This window comes from Gallinula chloropus (genome assembly GCF_964237585.1).
Source record: "Gallinula chloropus genome assembly, chromosome: 19".
NCBI lineage: Eukaryota > Metazoa > Chordata > Aves > Gruiformes > Rallidae > Gallinula > Gallinula chloropus.
The window spans coordinates 1791707-1812474 of NC_140104.1; the positions used below are offsets into that span (position 1 = coordinate 1791707).

General features: G+C 50.4%; 3 protein-coding genes across 3 annotated transcripts; 1 reads left to right on the top strand and 2 right to left on the bottom strand.

The window, feature by feature from the left end:
* Nucleotides 1-381: 381 nt before the first annotated feature.
* On the bottom strand, nt 382-8754 carry DHX33 (DEAH-box helicase 33). The gene is made up of 11 exons (XM_084273150.1): nt 8738-8754; nt 7869-8096; nt 6980-7150; nt 5984-6169; nt 5162-5273; nt 4608-4767; nt 4050-4138; nt 3343-3470; nt 2596-2799; nt 1752-1838; nt 382-1172 (listed from the first exon to the last, which is right to left on the bottom strand). The coding sequence occupies exons 2-11, from the start codon at nt 8025-8027 to the stop codon at nt 864-866; spliced, it is 1605 nt and encodes a 534-aa protein (XP_084129276.1). The 5' UTR covers nt 8028-8096; nt 8738-8754; the 3' UTR covers nt 382-863.
* Nucleotides 8755-11717: 2963 nt separating this feature from the next.
* On the bottom strand, nt 11718-18534 carry DERL2 (derlin 2). Its single transcript, XM_084272892.1, has 7 exons — nt 18420-18534; nt 17890-17955; nt 17074-17147; nt 16545-16638; nt 15015-15210; nt 14356-14446; nt 11718-13206 (listed from the first exon to the last, which is right to left on the bottom strand). The coding sequence occupies exons 1-7, from the start codon at nt 18510-18512 to the stop codon at nt 13101-13103; spliced, it is 720 nt and encodes a 239-aa protein (XP_084129018.1). The 5' UTR covers nt 18513-18534; the 3' UTR covers nt 11718-13100.
* Nucleotides 18535-18978: 444 nt separating this feature from the next.
* MIS12 (MIS12 kinetochore complex component) lies at nt 18979-19690 on the top strand (the record flags this gene model as incomplete). The annotated part of the gene is made up of 1 exon (XM_084272871.1): nt 18979-19690. The coding sequence occupies one exon, from the start codon at nt 18979-18981 to the stop codon at nt 19609-19611; it is 633 nt and encodes a 210-aa protein (XP_084128997.1). The 3' UTR covers nt 19612-19690.
* Between the last annotated feature and the right edge of the window lie 1078 nt (nt 19691-20768).

A 20768-nucleotide genomic window follows, 5' to 3' on the forward strand; every position in this document is an offset into this window, starting at 1 on the left:
AAAGTCTAGTCTCTACACTACATCTTCATTCTCCTTTTGCTGAGCTGTCCCCAAGTCAGCCTGATCAGCTGCTGTGGTGTGCCAAGGCCAAAGCTGGAAGTGCAAGGACAAGAGTCAGAAAGGCCAGAAGCGTTTGCCCTAACAGCAGAAAGATGAACAACCATGACACCAAATCCTGGACAACAGCATGGACAAACTCTCCACGAAATCACCACCAGCCCCTGAAGCTTAGGCAGAGGCAGCAGAGACCTGGCCAAGCAGGGGGGATCCCCATTGCTGGCCCTCAGATGGTCCCAAATAAGACAGTGAACATGACATGCAGGCAGGAAGATGTTTGATGAAGTAAAAGGCAGTAGCACCTCCTTTCTAGAAACAGTAGAAATCGCATTTTAACTTCCTGTATGTAGACATTTAATTTTTTGCCAATAAAACCTGCTAAGGATATAAGCACAATCGTTAAAAATACCAAATCTGCTCAGAATTGCTCTTAGGATTTCACTTCCTCACTCACAACCCTGTTAAGCTTCAGTAAGTGTTAAAAACTGGAACCTGGTATCAGGCCCACTCTCCCTCCCAGGAGAGAGTTATCACACATGTACACATACTACATTTCCCTTTTACAGAGAACTGCTGTTGGAAAAAATTCTCAGATGAACTGCTGGGAAGGGTGATTCTTCTAAGCCATGGAGACTTGTGAGGTGCTGGGTCTTGTGGAGAAGCCATTTTCCTCTAAGGTTTTTACCTCATTTGCAAGGCAAAGCTCTGCTGCTCCTGTACATTCCTCACAAAACATAAAATAGTCTTTTAGGGTGAGCCTAAAGCAGCCTAAAGCACCCCAGATCTGTTAACCCCAGGCCTGCAGGTCAGTTCTTGGCCATTCGGAGCTTCCTGCGGAAATAATCAGGCGCTGCATCATACAGCCAGTCCGCATCCACCACGCAAAGGTCCCGCATGTAGCACTTGTTGGTGTGAAGCAGCCCGTTGTAAACCACACAGGCTGGCTTGCAGTGGAAGAGCACAGAGGAGGGGTGAATGGCCACCAACTGGTGAGAGTCCACAGTGCTGTAGGTGCCGTCCGGCTGCAGCTCCGCGGCGTCCATGAAGAGGCTGTGAGCCAGGCAGCGGCGGATGTTCCCGGTATCTAAGCGGGAGGACTCGATTTGCATCGATAGCTGTTCAACAGGGAGACATGCAAAGAGTGAGCATGTGCAGCCTCAGGGGGAGACACGGCCCCGTTTCAGGCAGGAAGCACGGCCCCATTTCAGGCGGGAAGCACGGCCCCGTTTCAGGCGGGAAGCACGGCCCCGTTTCAGGCGGGAAGCACGGCCCCGTTTCAGGCGGGAAGCACGGCCACGTTTCAGGCGGGAAGCACGGCCCCGTTTCAGGCGGGAAGCACGGCCCCATTGTAGCAGGCCTCCCAAGCTCAGGTAGTTCTGTGTCCCCTAGGAATTCGGCGGTGCTCCCAGCAGTCACATCTACACCAGAGCAGCCAAATGTCTTCGGAAAACCTGCCCTCTACCGGAGAATCCTGCCTAAGGTCCCTTTCTCTTGTCACTTCTCAACCCCCTGAAGCTCCTCTTTTGGCATGCAGCTGCAGAGTCAGGAATTTTACACCTGACGCCTCACAGATGACTGGATACAAACCCACGTCTTCTCACTCCTAGGATTTTGTCCCAAAACTTATTTTGCTGTGCACCAAAAGGGAAATACAAACAGGTGAAACAGAGAAATACAGTATGGAGACAAGTTACCTTTACACAAATGTCCCTCAGCTGAGCTCTGATGTCTGACACAAGCATCATGTTCCTGCAGTTGACAAAATTCTCTTTGCACCATCCCTGCAGCAAAGACACTGGGAGTTAGAGGGGCTGTTTCTTCACCCAAGAATCACAATAGTCTTTAGGTACCATGAAAAGCAGAATGCTCCAAACACAGAATCTTTCTCAGAGAAAAGGTGCCAACCCGTTTCCTTGTCCTATTTCTATCCCCTGTTACTCCCCTCTACCTACACTCATTCCCAAAGTGCCAAGAACTGGCATGCTGTTGTTCTCCTCCCACTCAGAATTGCTCTGCAAGGCCACCGAGTGCTGTGACCAGCACTTGCTATCCCACAGGAGGTGAAAACAAATGCTGTGAGGAATGGGGCAGCTAGCCTATGAATCTACGAATCCAACCAAGGCGCTTACAGGGCAGGATAATCCACAACCTGCTGGTAAATACACTCTGTGTTTTTGCAATGACTCCTGCCTAAGAGCACATCTAGGTATTTATCAGCAAGTCTCAACACACTTCCACTCCTCCTGTTTCCAGCTGGAACCAGGGAAGGCAGAGATCTGGCTCTCATTACAGAACCAGCCTCAGGAAGCTTTTGATAACCAGTTTTGCTACAGCTTTCCAGGGGAAACTTTAGCATTTCCCAAGCATCCTCTGGTTACCCCACTGTAAAGGATGAGTAAGTCCTCTCTTCTCACAGGTGCTTTGGAAGGATGCACACTGCATCTGCTGTGAAGTATGCAGATGTCACTCTGCTGTATGCCAAGAAAGCTCCTCACCACCGTGTGCCCAGACAGCACTGGCATCCTCAGAGCACCCTACCTTGTTGCCGTTGACGTTTCTGAAGGCCCTGTACATGCTGAGCAGGGTGAGGTGATCTCCCTCACTGGAGATGAATTTCTTCCTGACAGATTGCACCTCCTCCCGCTGGGCAGGGGGATTGTAGAGGACACTGTCCACTGACAGCAGCGACACGATGGTCAGGATCTCCTCTGTGCAGTGGAACTTAGGGGACATCAGGATGGTCTGCAGATCACAGAACAGAACTGATTTATGCTTGACCAAACCCACTGCAGACTTTTCTGCTCACCAGCCGCCCAGGAACTTTACCAAGCATTGCTTAGGACAATTTCATAAACATTTGGGCCTAGAGACAACTGTAAATCCTCTTATGGGTTCACCAAGCACCTCTAACAGCAACTGTCATGCTCTTCTGAGACTGGCCAGCGACTGAAATCAACTACAGCATCAGACACTTCATGAAACTGCTAAACAGGGCTACCAGCAATACCAGCAAGGGCAAGGAAGTTACCTTTGCATCACCTTCAGAGGTGCCAGAGGAAATAAATTATCTTACTTTAAATTTCTCTGAATCAAACAACAAATGACAAGCAAATCAGCAAGCTGCTGTAACCAAAGCTGTGCTTCGTTAATGCACAGCAAGTGTACTAGTACAGCTGCAGCCACCCCAAATTCCAGACCCTTTTAGAGGAATTTAAGAGAGAAACACTAGTGGGACTGGGAAGAGTATGTAAGATAAACATTAGGTAATTTTTCTGTAGTTTTTACTTTAGCAAACTTTGGCTCCAGTGGAAAGGCTGCCATCTTCCTTCCCAGGGGGGTGAGGACAACCTGATCGTTCTTTCGTTCCACAGCTCCCAACAGGTCCAGCTGCTCAATCGCTGCTTGAATAGCATCTGTCAAAACAAGGGTGTTCAGGCTGCGAGGCCTCCTGGCTGGCACTGGCAGGGATCCAAAGGATCCGCTGGTACCATCACCACCTCCTTGCCCTGGCCAGAGACACAAGTGCTTTCTGTTTGGAGAAATAAGTGCCCCAAATTGTGGTTTATTCCCCTCTATCCAGCAGAAAAATCACCTTTTCCAATGTAAGTAGCAAAACCAGAGGCAAAACTAAAGCTGTCATCTCTAGCTTTGAGCAGAGGTTGTGTGAGGTTCTCTGTGGCTTTCCTGGGCAGTCAAGGCACACCTTCAAGGTCTTTATGATTTAGAACTGCTCCTGGCTCTGTTTGGAAGCTGGACTACCTGGAGTCCCCAGCTCTCTGCCACAAGCATGACTGCTCTCAGAAGGCTGAACAAAAGCAGTAAGCAGTGAACAAATCTGGACTACCAGAAGATGCAGCAGAGACAGCTCCCCTTTCACAGCCCTGACCTTCCGTACTCCATCTTCTCAGGCTGGCCTGAAGACGTTGTTTTTAAGCAATTTCTCAGTGACTCATTTGTCATTTTTTCCCTAGGCTGCCTTTGTAACCACTTACCAGGAGATGGTTTGGACATGAAGTCAAACGTGAGCACATTGGGAACTCTTAGGGCCAGGAGTTGAAGCATCACACTGGACAGGTTACACCTGCAGAGGCAGAAAAATCATCCAAGATGGTTTCTCTTTTTCTTTTCTCTATAGTATTTTTCTTTTTCCCCTTCTTCTTTCCTTTTTTCCTTTTTTTTTTTTCCTTTTATTTGCCTATAAGCTAAAATAAAGCCCTCATATCCGTGCTGCAACTTGAGGGACTAGCCCAATGCTGGCTGGTGAAGTCTTACTTCCTAAACCACAAAGGGCAGAAGACAAGTTCAAGATTTGGAGAAAAGTCAAGAGAACTATTGCCCATGCACGTCTGGAGACTCAGAGCCCAGATGTTCACACTGAGCAAACACTTCCTAATTTTTCTGTTTAGTCTCCAGAGTTTCTTTTCCTCAGAAGTCAACAGGTCAGACCCTAGATCCAGTTTTGCTGTTCAGTGCTTTACACCTCTCCATCTGGAACAGTACCTAAAGAAGGTGTGGCTAAAAGCTTGATGGCACCAGGGCTCTGCTCTCACCTCTGTATCTCAGGTATTGTCATCTTGTCAAACTGCTCAAACTCATCCTCTGTGTAGAGCCGGTAACAGACCCCGCTGTCCTCTCGCCCCGCTCTCCCTGTCCGCTGCCAAGCCTGGGCCTTCGATACCCGCTGGACTGCCAACACTTCCAGGCCAGTTTCTGTGGATGGAGAAACATCACTTCAGTCAATGCCTGCAGAATGCATAGCTGTGGAAATGACAGTAAAGAAATCCCAGGCTCTGCCACCCAAATACTGCTCAGCCTTCACAAAGCTTTGCTTCAGGGTGCTGAGCCAACTATCACATCGTGTCCATGTCAAGAAGATTCCTATCTGACAGATTTTTACCCCACATGGCTGGTACTCAAAGAATCACAGAAGACCAAAAAAAAACCCCCAACAAGAAAAACCCCACACCCCAAAACCCCCACCTAAAACTTAGGGCATTAATTTAGACAGCACAGAGGGTGTTTTAAATGAGCTCCCAGTGGGCTCATCGCCTCAACTTCCAGAGAAGTGAGAAGGATCTCTGCATGGTTCCTTAGAACTCCTCACCAGGGCTGTACTTCTTGGCTTTGACCATGCCTGTGTCCACAACGTATTTTATTCCTGCAATGGTGATGGAGGTTTCTGCGATGTTGGTAGAGAGGATCACTTTGCGACAGCCCTGCAAGGAAAAGCAAACTGAAGCCAGTCACAAGCTAATTTTAGATGAGCTGCAGGGAAAAAATGCTGCTGGCTTTGGGCAGGACAGGCCAAGCCTACATAGGGTTGCAGCATGTTATGACCACGTGCCAGCTCTCATAAATTAAGATAATCTCCAGTTCCCAATCAGTTTCTAAGGCATGTGCTTACACTTCTTGCAACAAAACACACCATGCATGCAGGACAGCTGTTATCAATACGTCTGTAAACCATTTTGGTTTCATTTCTGGCACAAGTACAAGATCTGAATTCTTACTTATCTGCTGAATAGATACAAAAGGGCCTGAGGCAGCATTTCTCTTCCTTACAGACCTGCCAAACACGCCCAGGTTTTTAGCTTTCTTAGGATTTGGCCTGTTACTGCTGTAGCTTTTTTCAGATATGGATATAAAATATGAAATGGAGCAAATTTAAATTCCTCTGCCCTTTTCACTCCCCCTAAACCCTTCCTCCTTTTTATGACCCCAGATGATTTATCACATGCATCAGTTAATACCTCCACAGTCGCATGGTCTTTTATCACACTAGAACCATTCAGCCTGAAGTCAGTGGAGAGCAGAGACTATTACCTACTATCAGTACAGACTGCTTTAACCCCTTAAATTCCACATTTCTTCCAAACCCTCAGGCAAACAAGCTCACTCACCCCATTTACCCATCACATTGCCTCACCTTGGGGGCAGCCTGAAAGACACGGAGCTGCTGACAGTAGGGCAGAGAAGCATAAAGGGGCATCACCAGCATCTGCGGGCAGCCGTCAGGGAGGTGCTTGGCGATGTCCCGGCACGTTTTGGTCATGGCTTCAATTTCTTCCTGACCAGTCAGAAACACCAAGATGTCCTGAGAAGAGGGTGCTTCCTGGAGCCAGAGGAAAGAGCAAGTCCCAGTTAAGGTGGTTTAGTTTAGGGAGGGAGAATTGAGATTGTAACAAGCTGGTGGGCTGACAGCAAAGCAGCAAAGGAGGCGAGGAGGAAAGGAGAGACACACGTGCACTGAAAAATTAAAACCATGTGTATCGTTGCAAGAATGCCAATGGGATCCTGGGCTCCATCAGGAGAGGGGTGGCAGCAGGGACAGGGAGGGGATTGTCCCTCTCTGCTCTGCCCTCCTGAGGACCCAGCTGGAGTCCTGTGTCCAGACCTTGTGTAGCTCCAGGCCTGGAGGTTGGTGGCCCTGCCTGTGGCAGGGGGTTGGAGCTCTGTGATCCTTGGGGTCCCTTCCAACCCAGACCATTCTATGAGTCTCTATGTCATTAAATAACTGCCCGGGACATGCAAACAAGAGCACCAGCAAGTACCCAGGTACAAGCCAGCAAACAGAGAACTCAGGTGACAGGAACATTGAGGTATCAGGTATGAACTGACATCAGAGATCTCTGCTTAGCAGTCTCCTTTCAACTACAGCCTTGACATACAAGTCCTGAAGTCCTAACAGCAGCGTCTTCAAAGCATTACATGCAGTGTGATAAAACAGTTTAATTAAATAATTTAACCATCAACAGTTTTGCATTTAAACATTTAGCCACAAAATGCCTATGAGGGGTTATTTTAATAATCTCCACTTGCTCTGTGGTTACACTTTGCCAGCAAATTAGAATCACCTTCACACTACTCTTTACTTATGCCTAGATTTCCCCCCACGAGCCAAGGCTCTTTGAGAGTGCCATACCTGGTGGATCTGGAAGACTGACACCAGTGCTGCTTGGAGGTAATCACTCTGAGGCTGTTTGGTGTAGAAGATCTGAATGGGATGCTGCCTGCCTTCTAAATACAGAACAGGTGCTCCATTGAAGTACTGGGAGAACTGGTCAACATCCATTGTCGCTGACATGACGATCACCTTCAGTATGGGGATAAGATGGGTTAACACGGCAGTTCAGACCCAGCAGGACACTTACCAGCCAGGACTAATCAAAATTCAACTTCTTGAGATTTTCATTTATGCTCAGGGCAATAAAAAGGACACAGAGTTTGGGAAAGGAGAGAATGACCATTCCTTGTTAAAGCCACCAGCTTTGGCATCACACAAGCGTAAGGTGTTAGTATGATAGAATGAGAGATGCGTTGAAACTCTTTCCTGACATTTAACAACCAGAACTTGGTACTCACAACGCCAGGCTGCAGAACGGTCTGTTAACAACCCTGTGCTAGGACCCTGCCATGCCTTCCCCATCAAACCAACACACACCCACACATTTTATCACGTTCTCACACACCTGTTTGCATGTTACACAGCTGTCACATCAGACAAGCAGCTCCCAGACCCAGGATGGGTCAACAACAGCACCAGAAACTCCCCAAACAATGTGTCTAGTTGATAAGTGACACCCACGGGGCTCTTAAGAAAAAAGGCAGCATGGGGGTGACCTTGTTCAGATGAGCCACACCAGGCCCACAAACCATTTGGTCACCCTTAACTATTTAGGTTTAGAGGCACCTTTTAAGAACAGGAAAATGGTCAAGGCTGACATTTCAAACATGACAGAAAATGGAAAAAAGATACTCCTGGTGCTCAGAGCCCCAGCCCTGCCCTCTGCTGACACCCGACATGCACACACCTTCAAGGGCAGTTTGCCCAGTTCCTTTCGTTTCTTCTGTGCAGCTTTCACCACTCCAAAGAGCACGTCAGTATGGATTGTCCTCTCGTGGGCCTCGTCCAGGATGACAACGCTGTACCTGCGCATCATCGGGTCCCCGAGAGCCTCGCGAAGCAGCATCCCGTCGGTCAAGAACTTGATTCTGGTGTCATCCGATGTCAGATCATCAAAGCGCACGGTATAGCCAACCTGGGGAAGCCACCATCACACAAAGCACAGGGTCACACTTCTCACTGCCGTCCTGACACAAGGAAGGTCTATGAAGGACTCCATCCAGTTCATCTGCCAGTGCCAGTTTGAACATGAAGAACTGGGAGAGCCTAATGGTGTGTTTGCAGTCTGGGCAGTTAGTCTTACAAATGTCATAACCCACCCAAAGGAAGCTCCCAACATTGTAGCCCAATTAGCTTCTTCCCAACTAGAAGTTCATCAAAACCACTCCAGGTTTTTCTTTCTTTCCTCCCCTGCTGGAAACTACTGCACAGTCCCCAAAGACTTTCTGAGGGGAAGTCTCTCCCCTCCACTCTTCACACCCATAGCTCTGCACAGATGCAGCTCTCTGCTCTCCTTGATGGTGACTTTTGATACAGGAAGCAACGGGAGAGAGCATGGTATTTTGTTTTAATTCATTAACCAGGGTTTTTTCAGGTGGAGGAACACAAACAATAATCAAGAACAGTCAAACATACCCCCCCCAAGCCACAGAAGGAGGTAAACAGCCATTTTTTTCCCACTCAGGCATATGATTAAATGACGACTAGCTATTACCCTGCGCCTGCTCTTAAGCCCTGACACAGTCCCATTGACACTGCAGTGCTAAAGCAACCTACCAGTCTCCCCAGCTCTGTCTTCTTCTCATCCGAGACTCTGGTAGCTAAGGATATAGCTGCTACCCTGCGAGGCTGGGTCACAGCAATGATGCCTTGGTGGCCAATTCCTGCTTCGTAGAGGTACTGAGGGATCTGAGTGGTCTTCCCTGAGCCTGTTTCACCTAAAGAACACCAAAGGAACAGAGTTTTTCTCTCTTATAGGACCTTCAAATGAAAGGTCCCAACTCTTCCTTTTCTGTTAGCTTGTAATCCCATCTCAGGATGAGGAGGCTGAAGGCTGGCAGAGGTTGCACAGCTCGCTCAAAGTCTCTCTGTAAAGCAGCATCAGGCCAGGGACCAAACCCAAATGCCTCACTGTTGTCACCAGACCACTCCTCAACAAGACTCATTTCACCCAGAACCTCTCCAGCCACACTCACGTTTAGAAATGTGTTGCAGTCTGGATAGGAAGAGTTTGCTGGGTAACACACAAGGAGGTGGTGATGCTGAGCAAGGAGCAGGTGGGATTTGATTTGATGCGTTACAGACACACGAGGAAGGTTCAAAGCAAAGCTGTAAGAGTAAAGCAAAGCTGGTGTCACAGCAGCCAGCAGCGAGTTCAGACTTGAGGCTCTCTTAGGGCACCGACAAGCCAGCAAATCTGCATCCTCCTGAAATTAGAGCACCGGCACACCACACAGCTCACACCACCCCGCTCTCCCCACACCTATTTCCAACAGAAACCCTCTGCAGATGGCAATCAGCAAAAGCACTTGCAACCTGCACAGTGCAGGACAGTGCAGTACAAATCACCGCGCTGAGAGGCACTGGAAGTGAAACCACCTGGAAGCACAACGTGCAGGGAAGGGCAGAGAACATCTGCAACATCCCTGTGCTTTTTCCCCTGCATGGTTTGTTACAGCTTAAAGCACATTTGTAACTCAAACCTTCAACTTCCTATGGGACCACTGCAAGAACTGCTCCACGAGGAAGAACGTGCGGCTCTGGAAACCTGAGCTCTGTACTCTGGGTCTTTGCAGGAGAGTAATGACACAGAGCACGCTGGGGGAGCAGGAGAGAGCTGGCAGGAGGAGGCAGCAGTGTGAGAAATGCAGAAGGGCGACTACCCAGCAGCAGAGAATAGAAAAGTCAAATTTTAAGCACTGCAGCTGCAGGCTAGAAAGAGCATATGAGCTTTTTAGCTCACTCCACAGCTGCAGAATTTTGAGTGGGGTATTAAGAGTGTAGATTTAGCAAGGAATGATGACTATACTGGAGATAAACCAGAGAGAGAAACACCGTCACGACTGCCAGCTACTGTGTCTCTTTGTACTCACAGGGGTGAAAACACATCCCTGAAGGGGTTGGCTTATAGGGGTGAAATACAAAGAACTGCTGAGTCGTTAGACTTGCAGCTGGGAAGCTGCAGTCTTCGGCTCCCGGCAGTCACGCACAGTTTAGACTGAAGGAAAGCGTGGTCCAGTCAGAGAGAAACACCCTGCAGTGCGCGAACGGCCCTGGGAAGGCAGCCGGGCAGCCGTTCCGAAGCGGGGCTTTGCCATGTGGCTTTCGGCTGCCCGCACGCCAGGCCGAGGAGCAGCCGGGCGAGGGAAGCAGCTCTGCCTTCTCCATAAAGCCACGGGCTGCGTTCACCGGCCACACCCCGGGACCGGCGTTACCGGTGCGGCGCGCTTCAGGCCCCCCACGCCCCCAGGGCTGCCGCCGCCGCCGAGAAGCTCCGCCGGCCGAGGCCGCCCGCCTCCCCCCTCCTCCAGCTGCCCCGGCTCACCGATGAGGACGGCGCTGTGCAGGCGGCGGAGCTGGGCCAGCAGCGGCCCCCGCGCCTGGAAGATGGGCAGGTCGCGGCGCTGCGCGGCGGCGGGCAGCGGGCGGCGGCGGCGGGCGGGCGGCACGGGGCGGCCGGGGGGCCCGGCCGGCCGCAGCCGCTTGGCCGGGGGCGCATCTTCGCCCCGCGCCATCGCCCCGAAGCGCCGCGGGCCCGCGCGCCGCCACGGCGTCATCGCGGCCGGTCGCGGGGTTACGGCGTCACCAGGCGCTGACGCCGTTTAAAGGGGCGCGGGGCGCCCGGCCCCGCCCAGGGCCGCCCATCCCGGTTACGATCTGTCAGCGGGCTCCGACCGCGCCGCGACCACCGCTAACGAGGCCTCGGACACGTCTCTGGGGGGGGGACACGGCCCGGGAACCGTTCCAGAGGCAGTTAAAGACCAGCTGAGGCAGCAACAGACAGCGACAGCCAGCGGCGGCCCGGGGACAGGGCAACCGCGGAACTACTCGGCGGGCTGGGCTCTGACATACAAGGGCAGCTGTGGGAGAGGGGGCCAGACAAGCTGTCCCATGGCGTGGGTGTGCGACTTAGTAAGAGCAAGAGATCATAGAATCACTTGGAAGGGACCTGGAGAGCTCCTGGGGTCCAACCCCCTGCCAAAGCAGCTCCCCAGCTCATATTGCACAGGTTGGTGTCCAGACGGGGCTGGAATCTCTCCAGAGATGGAGACTCCACACATTAATCAGGTCCCCCCTTAGTCTTCTTCTCTCCAGGCTGAACAGCCCCAGCTCACTCAGCCTTTCCTCACAGGGAGATGCTCCAGGCCCTTCATCACCTCCATAACCTCCTCTGGACTCTCTCCAGGAGATCCCTGGCTTTTTTATCCCAGGGAGCCATCATCCTTGGGAAGGGGGGGGCGTCACCTTGCCCACTCCACAGCACGGCTCTGCCTTCCCAAAAGGCTTTAACCCAGGTGCAGGGCTCTCACTTAGCTTTATCCCCACCCCTACGTTCCACCAGCAAACTGCAAAGAGGCTCTTAAACTCGGAATGAAAAAAGAATAAAGCAACATGGCCCAAAACATACAAGATGTAAAGATTGGTGTTTTGGGGTGGGGGTGTTTTTTGGGGGGGGGGGGCTGGGGAGAGGGGAACAAAGAACCTCCTGTATGTTTTTACAACCTTCAACAGATGCAATGCTGATACAGATGGAGTCACCAATTTTGTTTATCAGAATCCAATACATTGCTCGTAGACAAAGCATCACCCCCTGAGACCCCACCGACTTTATCTCCTGGACTGCAGACAAGTGACAAACCCAGTTTAAGAACAGCAAAAGCTGAGATTAAACAAGCTGACTGCTCGTGTGCCAAGGGTGAACCCATCTACCCACACGTGGGAGGGAGATGGGAGTTTCAACAACACCTGGTGTTACCTATCACGATGCAGTCGGTAACGAGCTACCCGGTCCAGTCCAGCATGGAGACTCTGGAGAACACAACGAGCCAAACTCTGCTCTGAACTCTCCTCACAGAAATACTTACAATCACCCTAACTTCCAACTAGATCCCACTCAGTGTCACTGACCTGCATCAGGTGCTCAGTCCTCCCACAAGCTTCACACACAGGCCGTGAATTTAACATCTTGAGCGGACAATCCCATTTCCTACAGTTCTGAGAGACCCCGCTGGAAAAAGCCTGCATTAATGCCCTCTCTTCAGAGACCTGCTTTTTCCAACCTCTGCTTTTTCACCAGCTGCCTCAAGGCTATAGGATTATAAAGAGATTAACAAAACCAGATCCACAAGTCATTCCAGTCAACTCATAATCCCAGATACTGAAGCAGCTCTGACTCCAGACCAAGTTTTCTTCCCTAGTGCTCCAGTCATTCAGGAACTGTTTCAAGTGTGCATATGGTGGGTGGGGGGTGTGGATTTTGTAGACCTACCTATAGAAACAACCCAGCAAGACTCAAACCTGCATGTTTGCAGACAACCTTTGAGGGGAGAGCCACCAAAATTAGCCTCAGCCTGCAGGCAAGCTCAGAGAGGCGCGTTCCAGAAACCCAACTGGCAAAGCGAAACACCTGTGCTCTGCCACACGTTGTGTTTCTTACAGTTCAAACAAGACTGGAGACAACACCTAAAAACCTTTTGCCATTGAAACAGGGACTTACACTTTCAACCACCTTGCAGATGTTTTATCTGAGAATACAAAACGAGTTTAAACCCAAAAAGTTGGTTTCGTCCCCTTGTATCAAATACTTGAAAACAATGCTTAAGAAATCACTTTAAACAAGTAGTCATCGTCTTGTCAACTGAAGTTAACAGGAAATGGTTTGCAGTTTCAGGGTTTTTTTGCTCCACTGGATTAGTATTTTCATTACCAGAGCAATACATTCCCTGACTGGGAAAGACACTGGTGGTGGCCTGGAGGTGTCTTGGATTAGACTGCCATTTCGTTAAGTGCTTGTACTCAAAACCATAGAGCCGTCAAAAAGGTGTCCCTTTCTGTGATGGGGAACAAGAAGTCTCCAGCACAGGCCTGACTCAGGTCAGTCTCTCCCAGGTGTCGCTGGGGTTTGGCACAGACCCTTATTTTAGCCTCCAACTTGCCGCCCTTGTCCCCACGCGAATCCTCCCGGTCGCTCTTCTGGCAGGGGGTTGTAATTAGGATCATCTTCTGGTGTATCAAATATTGCTTTCCTAGAAAACACAAAACACAGTGTGGGGGTTTGTTTCCTTCAGATGACACGTTTCAGGGTAAGACCAAGACTGCTCAAGCTCAGCCAGCGTACAGAAACAGCCTGCCAAGCCACGCTTGCTCTCCCGTTAGGAGCCAGCTGGGAGCTCTGGAATTGTGTGCCTAAATGAAGGGAAACTGACAAAATCCACCTGAAAGTTAAAATTCCACCTCCATGGTAAGGCTGATTTTCAAAAAGCCAGCATGTTCTCCCAGGAGGAGAGAACAAAAAGCAAATGGGACACTGAAGAGTGCTGTGTGCCTTGAGACGGGGAGAAAGTAAGAGGCAAATGCAGGCACCAGTGTCTCAGTCTCACAGGCAGGAAACAGGCACTAACCAGAAGACTCAAAATCCACATAAGCACCTGACACATCAGCAGCTTGGGCTTCCTATTGATTAGAAAAGTCATGCTTAATCTTACAGGTTACTTTCTCACTCTCAAAGCTACTTTCAGGGGTTCTCTCTCCACAGATCTCTTTATGCAGAAAGAAAAGTGCAGCAGATGCTTTGAAACACACAAGCAAAGAAAAATAAATCCCAGACTGCACACAAGGCATCATTACATCCCAAAACGTCTTACAAGTGAAGTGTGCTTAACAAGACAGTCCTTAGAAGAGCTAAAGGGATTGTTTCTCTTCACCCAGACTGGCAGGCCATGTCAGATAAGTTTCCAGAACAGGAAAAATACAGGTGTATTACAGCATTACAGCTAACTCAAAGAAAATGGAAGCATCTAGGAAAAAAATCCACAGTCCCAGACTCAGCCAAGAACCACACACAGCTTTCTGAACAGAGACAGTAAAAGGATTTAAATGTCAGCCTATCTTCAGGCTGACACCTTTTCCACAGCAGAAGAAAGCTGCTGAGGCAGCACACGTTGCTCCAGCAGTCTCAGGATTCCTCCTGAGCTGGGTGCATGTAAGTTATTTCCCAACTTACACATCTGTAAGATCCTCCTCCTTCATTTGGCAACACACCAGTTATACAACAGAGCAAGTCCAGGCTGCCTCAAGCTGCCCAAGTTACCAGAAGCTGATGTGACTGAATTACAAACAGTTTTCCATGCAAGCACTTTGCCTATGTCCATTCCAAATCAGACACTCCTACTTACAGGACAGATGGTGTTCTCAGCAGCCTTCCACCACCAGGCTGGTTGGGAAAGACATCCTCTAAGAAAAAATATATATGCCCCACAGCAATGCCTAGGGTATAAAGTCAGATGGTTATTTGTCAGTGCTTCTCCTTGACAACTTTCAAATGCTTCACTAGAGTATTCAGGGGAAAAAAACCCAAACCCCAAACCAACCCACACATTGATTCTTTCATAGAAAAGATAAGGACAGGTAGAGAAATACAAAAAAAAGGATGAAGCATGCTGACATCAGGTGAAAAGCTGAACTTACACTACAAGACATTAATACAAGGAAAGCTGCTTGTCATTATTAAACACATAGATGTTATGGCTTTATTACCACTGATAAAATCAGTACTATAAGCTATTTTAGGTCAATAGCCTGATGCCCACAGTCAGATTATGTACCCAGGCTGATTCCAAGCAATAAAAGAGCCAAAGTATCAGGAGCTCTTTCCACCCTTGTTACAGCACAAGAAGGGCTATAACCACAAAAGCCTGGTGTAAGTATATAATCGTTGTGCCAGCCAAACTAATCCTGAGTGAAAAGCATTTAGCCCTGAGGTTTTTCCACATTCTTCTTGTTTCATGTAAACCATTGGCATGAACAGATCCTTGAGATTCTTGCAATTCCTTACCCAGAAGATCCACAATGATGGAGTTCCCCAAAAGCAGTGAAAAGCCCATCAATACCCAGGGTAGGAAAGGGGCTTGAAAGATGAGAAGACCAAAAAAGTTCATCCGGACGTAGGGGTTCCTGCGGCTCCACACGTACACCAGCATTATTGTGAAGGCCTGACCCAAGAAAACCAAGTTCACAAACAGGCCAATGAGCTGCCAGGGGTGGCTAAAGAAAACACTTCACCCATGAATCACAGAATCCCAGGGGTTGGAAGGGACCTGGAGAGCTCCTGGGGTCCAACCCCCCTGCCAAAGCAGCTCCCCAGCTCATATTGCACAGGGCGGCGTCCAGACGGAGCTGGAATCTCTCCAGAGATGGAGACTCCACACCCCCTGGGCAGCCTGTCCCAGGGCTCCCTCACCCTCCCTGGGGAAAAGTTCTTCCTCTGCTCCAACTTGCAGCCATTGGCCCTTGTCCTGTCCCCACAGACACTGAGAAGGGGCTGCCCATTCCCCCTGCATCCCATCCTTCAGATACTGATAAACATTAATCAGGTCCCCCCTTAGTCTTCTCTCCAGGCTGAACAGCCCCAGCTCCCTCAGCCTTTCCTCCCAGGGGAGATGCTCCAGGCCCTTCAGCATCTCTGTCCCTCCTCTGGACTCTCTCCAGGAGATCCCTGTCCCTTTTATCCCAGGGAGCCCAGAATTGGACACAACACTCCAGGTGGGGCCTGAGCAGGGCAGAGCAGAGGGGGAGGATCCCCTCCTGTCACCTGCTGCCCACACTCCTCCTGATGCCCCCAGGATCCCATTGTCTCTCTCAGCCCCCAGGGCACACTGCTGGCTCATGGCCACCCTGTCACCCACCAGCACCCCCAGGTCAAGCATGAAAAGAGTTCTGCAGCTTGACCTGTAACCCTACTTTCTTTTCATGCAATGCTGGTATCTCTCCTCTCCCAGGTTCAAGTGACTCACACCTGCTGCTGATCAAATTCAGCACCTGCAGGAAGACTCAGGGTCGCTGCAGTGTGAACACTCCAGCTTGACATCCCTGAAGCATCAACCTGAGCACAACTGTGCACCTGAGCAGACCCCTTTTGGTGACAATCTCATTCCCATAACCCTGTCAAGCAGTAAAAAGCCTGAAAGACCAACCCAGTATTTAACAGCAACGATCACAAAGCATTCACAGAATCACAAAGTTGGGAAAGACCTTTAAGATTATCAAGTCAAACCAATCCCATCCCAAGCCAAACCATATCTACCCTTTTTTTAAACACACCCAGGGAAGGTGACTCAACCCCCTCCCTGGGCAGCCTGTTCCAGGCCCTGACAACTCTTTCAGTAAAAAATTGGTTTCTAATGTGTCATCTAAACCTGCCCTGGTGCAGCTCTGTGCCTCAAACCCACTTCAACAAGTACAGCTATGCCTAGCACCACAAATGAAACCTATTTATCACCTCAGGCCGGGTTCAGTTCTCACTCATCTTCAGCTTTACTAAAGCAGTTTGAAATTAAAAAAAAAAAACCCAAGAAGAAAAGGATACAGTCATTAAAAGTCCTCCAAAAAGGAACATAAATACAAAATCTGCCGTCCGACCTCGAAAAGAACCTTCTTCCAGCATGCGGCAGTAGCGGTATCTGAAGTCAGGGGTCAGGAAAAATCGACTGCAAATGAGTTTTAAAGAAAGATCCAAGCAGGAAAAGGATGTAATTATACATGGTTCTAGCTATTTACTTCACCAGTCGTCTCTTTCTGGATACCTCAGCAGAGAGGGACACCCAGGAGAAAAAAGTTACTCAACATTATTCTCCTGTTATGTGAGAGCCAACAAGATGGGTCAAGCTTGCAAAACAAAGTCTTAACAGCACAGAACCAAAATGGCAACATTCTTGACAACTCATGAAGGAGATACAGTTGATGTACACTCCTGACATCAGTGAAGTCGATGCTAAACTCCCAGGAACTTGACAGAGAAGCAGAAGCAAACTTTTCCCTACGTGGATGTACAGCAAGACACCTGCACCCTGGAGCTCTGCTTTCCCAGGAAAGAAAGCAGACTTGATGAAGGATACAAAAAGATCATGTTAAATAAAAAATTAAAGCCCACTGGTCCAAAGAATAAGTAGTTTGTGATTAACCTCCATACCTGGAAAATAAAGACAAATACAAGGATTTTAGACATGGCTTGTTCTTACTGTCTGCACAGAAAAGCAAGTAACACAACTAACATGTCATGTACAGGCAATGAATCTAAGGCCAGATAGAGTGACCTGCACTCTACCTCCAATCTTAAGATGTTTAGGGAGGACATGGACCTTTTGGACTGCAACCAGAGGAGGGCCACAGAAATGATCAAAGGGCTGGGGCACCTCTCCCACAAAGACAGGCTGAGGGAGGCAGGCTTGCTCAGCCCAGAGAGCAGAAGGCTCTGGGGGGACTGGAAGCTGCCTTCCAGTCCCTGAAAGGGCCTATAGGAAAGCTGGGGTAGAACTGGTGGTCACAAGGGCACGGAGCGACAGGATGAGGTGTGATGGTTTTAAACTAGAAAAGGGGAGAATTAGGTTGGATATAAGGAAAAAAGCCTTGAACATGAGGGTGGTAGATCACTGGTACCAGATCCGAGGTGACGGAGGCCCCATCCCTGGAGATATTCAAGGTCAGGCTTGATGGGGCTCTGAGTGACCTGACCCAGTGAAGCTGTCCCTGCTCACTGCAGGGGCTGGACTAGACGGGCTTTAAAGGTCCCTTCCAACCCAACACACCCTGTGATTCTACCTAATTCCTAAATGAAAAGCCACAGGCATCTGCAACACTCCCTCACAAGAAGCCAAGCACTTCCCAACGCCACCGTTTACTTAACAGCCTCCCATACTCCAGAAAACACTTACTTGGAAGTTTTTAAATATTAATTCAGGGTTGAAATACAGCTGAAAGGGTGTGATTAACTCTAATTGCTGAAAAAGAAGAGAACATTTGATGGGATCAATGCACCGAGCAAACACCACACGAGTCCAGAGAACCAGCTACCTTTCTCCGTGCAAAAACAAAGCCCGGGCGCCTCCCGGTCAGCACAGCGAGGAGCTTTCTAGCAGAACCCGGCCTCCGTCAGCTCTTCGGCTCCCCGCGGGCTGTGATTACGTGTTCGAGCTTTCCGGTTCCAGGCCGGGCAGGCAGCGGGGCCCCGCGGCCGCCGCTTCCCGGGGCGCCCTCCCGCTCGGAAGGCCCTGAGGGGCCCGGGCCGGGCCTGGGCCGGGGAACCCCTTCCAAGCGCGCTGCTCTCCCCGAGCCTCGCCGCTCCCCTCCTCCCTCCGCGCCTCACGGGCGCTCCCCGGCGCGGCGCGGGAGGCCGCTGGGAGCCCGGCCCGAGCCGAGCCCTCCGCGGGGGCTGCGGAAGCGCGGACGGGGCGGCGGCACTCACCACGGCGGCGGTGGTGAGGACACAGGCCGTGGTGTAGGCCCGCGTCACGGGCGGCACCTGCAGGTACTCCTGCCGGAAGGTCTGGTACGCCATCTTAGCGCCCGCCCGCGCCGCTTCCGCCGCCCTCTGCCCCCCCTTCCCCCCCCCCCGTCTCCAGCCGCCGGCCAAGCCAATCGGCGGCGGCAGCGGCGCGGCGCTCGGAGCGGCGCAGCGGAGGCGGCGGCTCTTTCCGTCTCTCGCTTTCCCCGCCCCCGGGGGCTGGAGAGCTTGTTGATTGGGCGATGCGCTCGCCCTCGCGGCCGCCGATTGGCTGCTGGCGGCGCTGCGCTCCTGAGGGAGTTGGAATTAGGCGGGAAGCGGTGGAGAGAGCGCAGCAGCTGCGGGGAGGCGGGCGGAGAGGGGCGACTTTGTCCTCAGTCTGAGGCGGCAGGAGCAGCCCCGCTGCCTCAGGGAACATCGCAGGAGGCCGCGGGGGCGCTGAACCCCTCAGCTCCGCGCTCCGCCTTCCCGCCCGCAGCAAGGCCGGTCTCCCCGGCCTTCCCGGCTCTCCCCCGCCGCCATGTCGGTCAATCCCATGGCCTATGAGGCGCAGTTCTTCGGCTTCACCCCTCAGACCTGCCTGCTGCGCGTCTACCTGGCGTTCCAGGACTACCTCTTCGAGATCATGCAGGTGGTGGAGAGCGTCATCCTGAGGAAGCTGGAAGGGAGCCCCGGCTGTGAAATCAGCGCCTCACAAGTCCGGCAATGCACAGAGAAATTCCTTCTCTTCATGAGGGAGCACTTTGAAAAGCTCTTCAGCAAAATGGAAGAAGTGCTTCTGCAGCTGGTGTTTAAGATCCCCGAGAACGTGCTCCTGCCCGAGGACAAGGCCCACGAGCAGCACTCCTACAGCAAAGAGGAGTTCCAGGCGCTGCAGGACGAGATCAATCAGCTGCAGCAGCAGTACAAGGCCGAGGTGGCAGCTGGGGAGGCGCTGCAAGCGGAACTGGAAGAGCAGAAGGTTGTTGAGGCTGAGCTCAAGAAGACTTTGCAGTTGTTTGATGAGCTGGAGAGTATCTGTAGGGCGCACGGAAGCGGCAACTTCAAGGAAAGCTTTGCTTTCCTGACACAGAACGTTAAGAAACTGCAAGAGGTGCTGAAGGACGTTGAAGAAAAAAGCAAAATAACCAAGGTGCATGATAAGTTAATGTAATGGGAATGCTGAACAGACAGCACACATCATTTGGACAGCTTGCAGCAAATTACAAGGACTTATCTCTCCAGAAACATCTCCCCTAATCCCTTACTCCTATGATCGATCAAGATCTAAAGCTGTTGGACTGTGCCAGTTTGCACCTTTTTAACACCTTCCTAGGGAAGGGGGGAGAAGGAAAATGTAACTGAAGCTGGTGATGGGGAACGTTGGGTTGGATAACCTGGCTGTGAAGGCACCTCTGACCTGGCAGATCTTAACTTTGAACACAGCATAGGCTTTTTTTTTTAACATCCTTAAAATAAACAAATGCTAAGTAAAGCCTGTAAGAGTGTGTGAGTGGCTTTGCAGACTGACAGCGGTTCAGAGCTGGTGTTTCCCTCAGTGAGGACATGGGGACTTTGTACCAGCTTCCCGGAGGGGTGGTGGGTGAGACAGTGATGTTGTGGTCAAAGTTCTGAAGAGAAAGAGATCTGTTTACATCAAAACTGAGTTTCAACCCGGTTTCTGATATTTTGGGGTGACTTACCACTTCACATCTGTTTGCAGAGAGATAGCATGTGTTTCCTTTAAGCAAGGGGAACGTGCTGCTCCAGGGACTGGAGAGAGAAGCCACTGCAGGAAAAGAGCAACTCGATCACCTTGTCCTACTGCAGTTCATGTTGCTTTGTGTGTATTTTTTGTTTGGTTTTCTTTTCCAGTCTGCTTTTTCTACTAAACACCAGACCTCTTCAGTCATGTTTAATCCCATTTTCCTGTAAAAAAACGTGAAGACAGACCAGTGTGCTTGAGTTCTTTCAAGTCACTTACTTAACTAAGCTTACTCCAGCTGTGCTCACTTCAAAACACATCTACAGGCTGTGCACATCTTTCCCTTGGCCCCTGCAGCTCTTGGATCTCCTGTGCAGCATGGAGTATCAACACTGATTTCTACTTTACTGGTGTAGATGTCTGAAAGGTATCAAACTTGTGGATAATTCAGAAGTTACTGCAATTAAAATTTATCAAAAGTATAAAATAGAGTTTACAGTTCATTCTTCCCTGACTGCTGTAGCCTTTATACAGCATCAGCTCTGTAAATCCAGTGTCTTTAAGCATGAGGTGGCCTCAATGCCTGTGAGACTGGCACTCAGAGTCCTCATGGGGGGGTGGGGGGA

Coding starts and splice junctions, on each gene's coding strand:
- DHX33 (XM_084273150.1), bottom strand. CDS start 8,027: ATGCTGCTTCGCGAGGCTCTCGGGGACCCGATGATGCGCAGGTACAGC. Junction 2,800..3,342: donor TGGAGCCAAAGTTTGCTAAA/GTAAAAACTACA, acceptor TGTGATCTGCAG/ACCATCCTGATGTCCCCTAA. Junction 1,173..1,751: donor TGAGGGACATTTGTGTAAAG/GTAACTTGTCTC, acceptor CCTGTTGAACAG/CTATCGATGCAAATCGAGTC.
- DERL2 (XM_084272892.1), bottom strand. CDS start 18,512: ATGGCGTACCAGACCTTCCGGCAGGAGTACCTGCAGGTGCCGCCCGTG. Junction 16,639..17,073: donor TTATTTAACATGATCTTTTT/GTATCCTTCATC, acceptor CCCTGACTTCAG/ATACCGCTACTGCCGCATGC. Junction 15,211..16,544: donor TTGGAGGACTTTTAATGACT/GTATCCTTTTCT, acceptor CACCCCTGGCAG/CTCATTGGCCTGTTTGTGAA.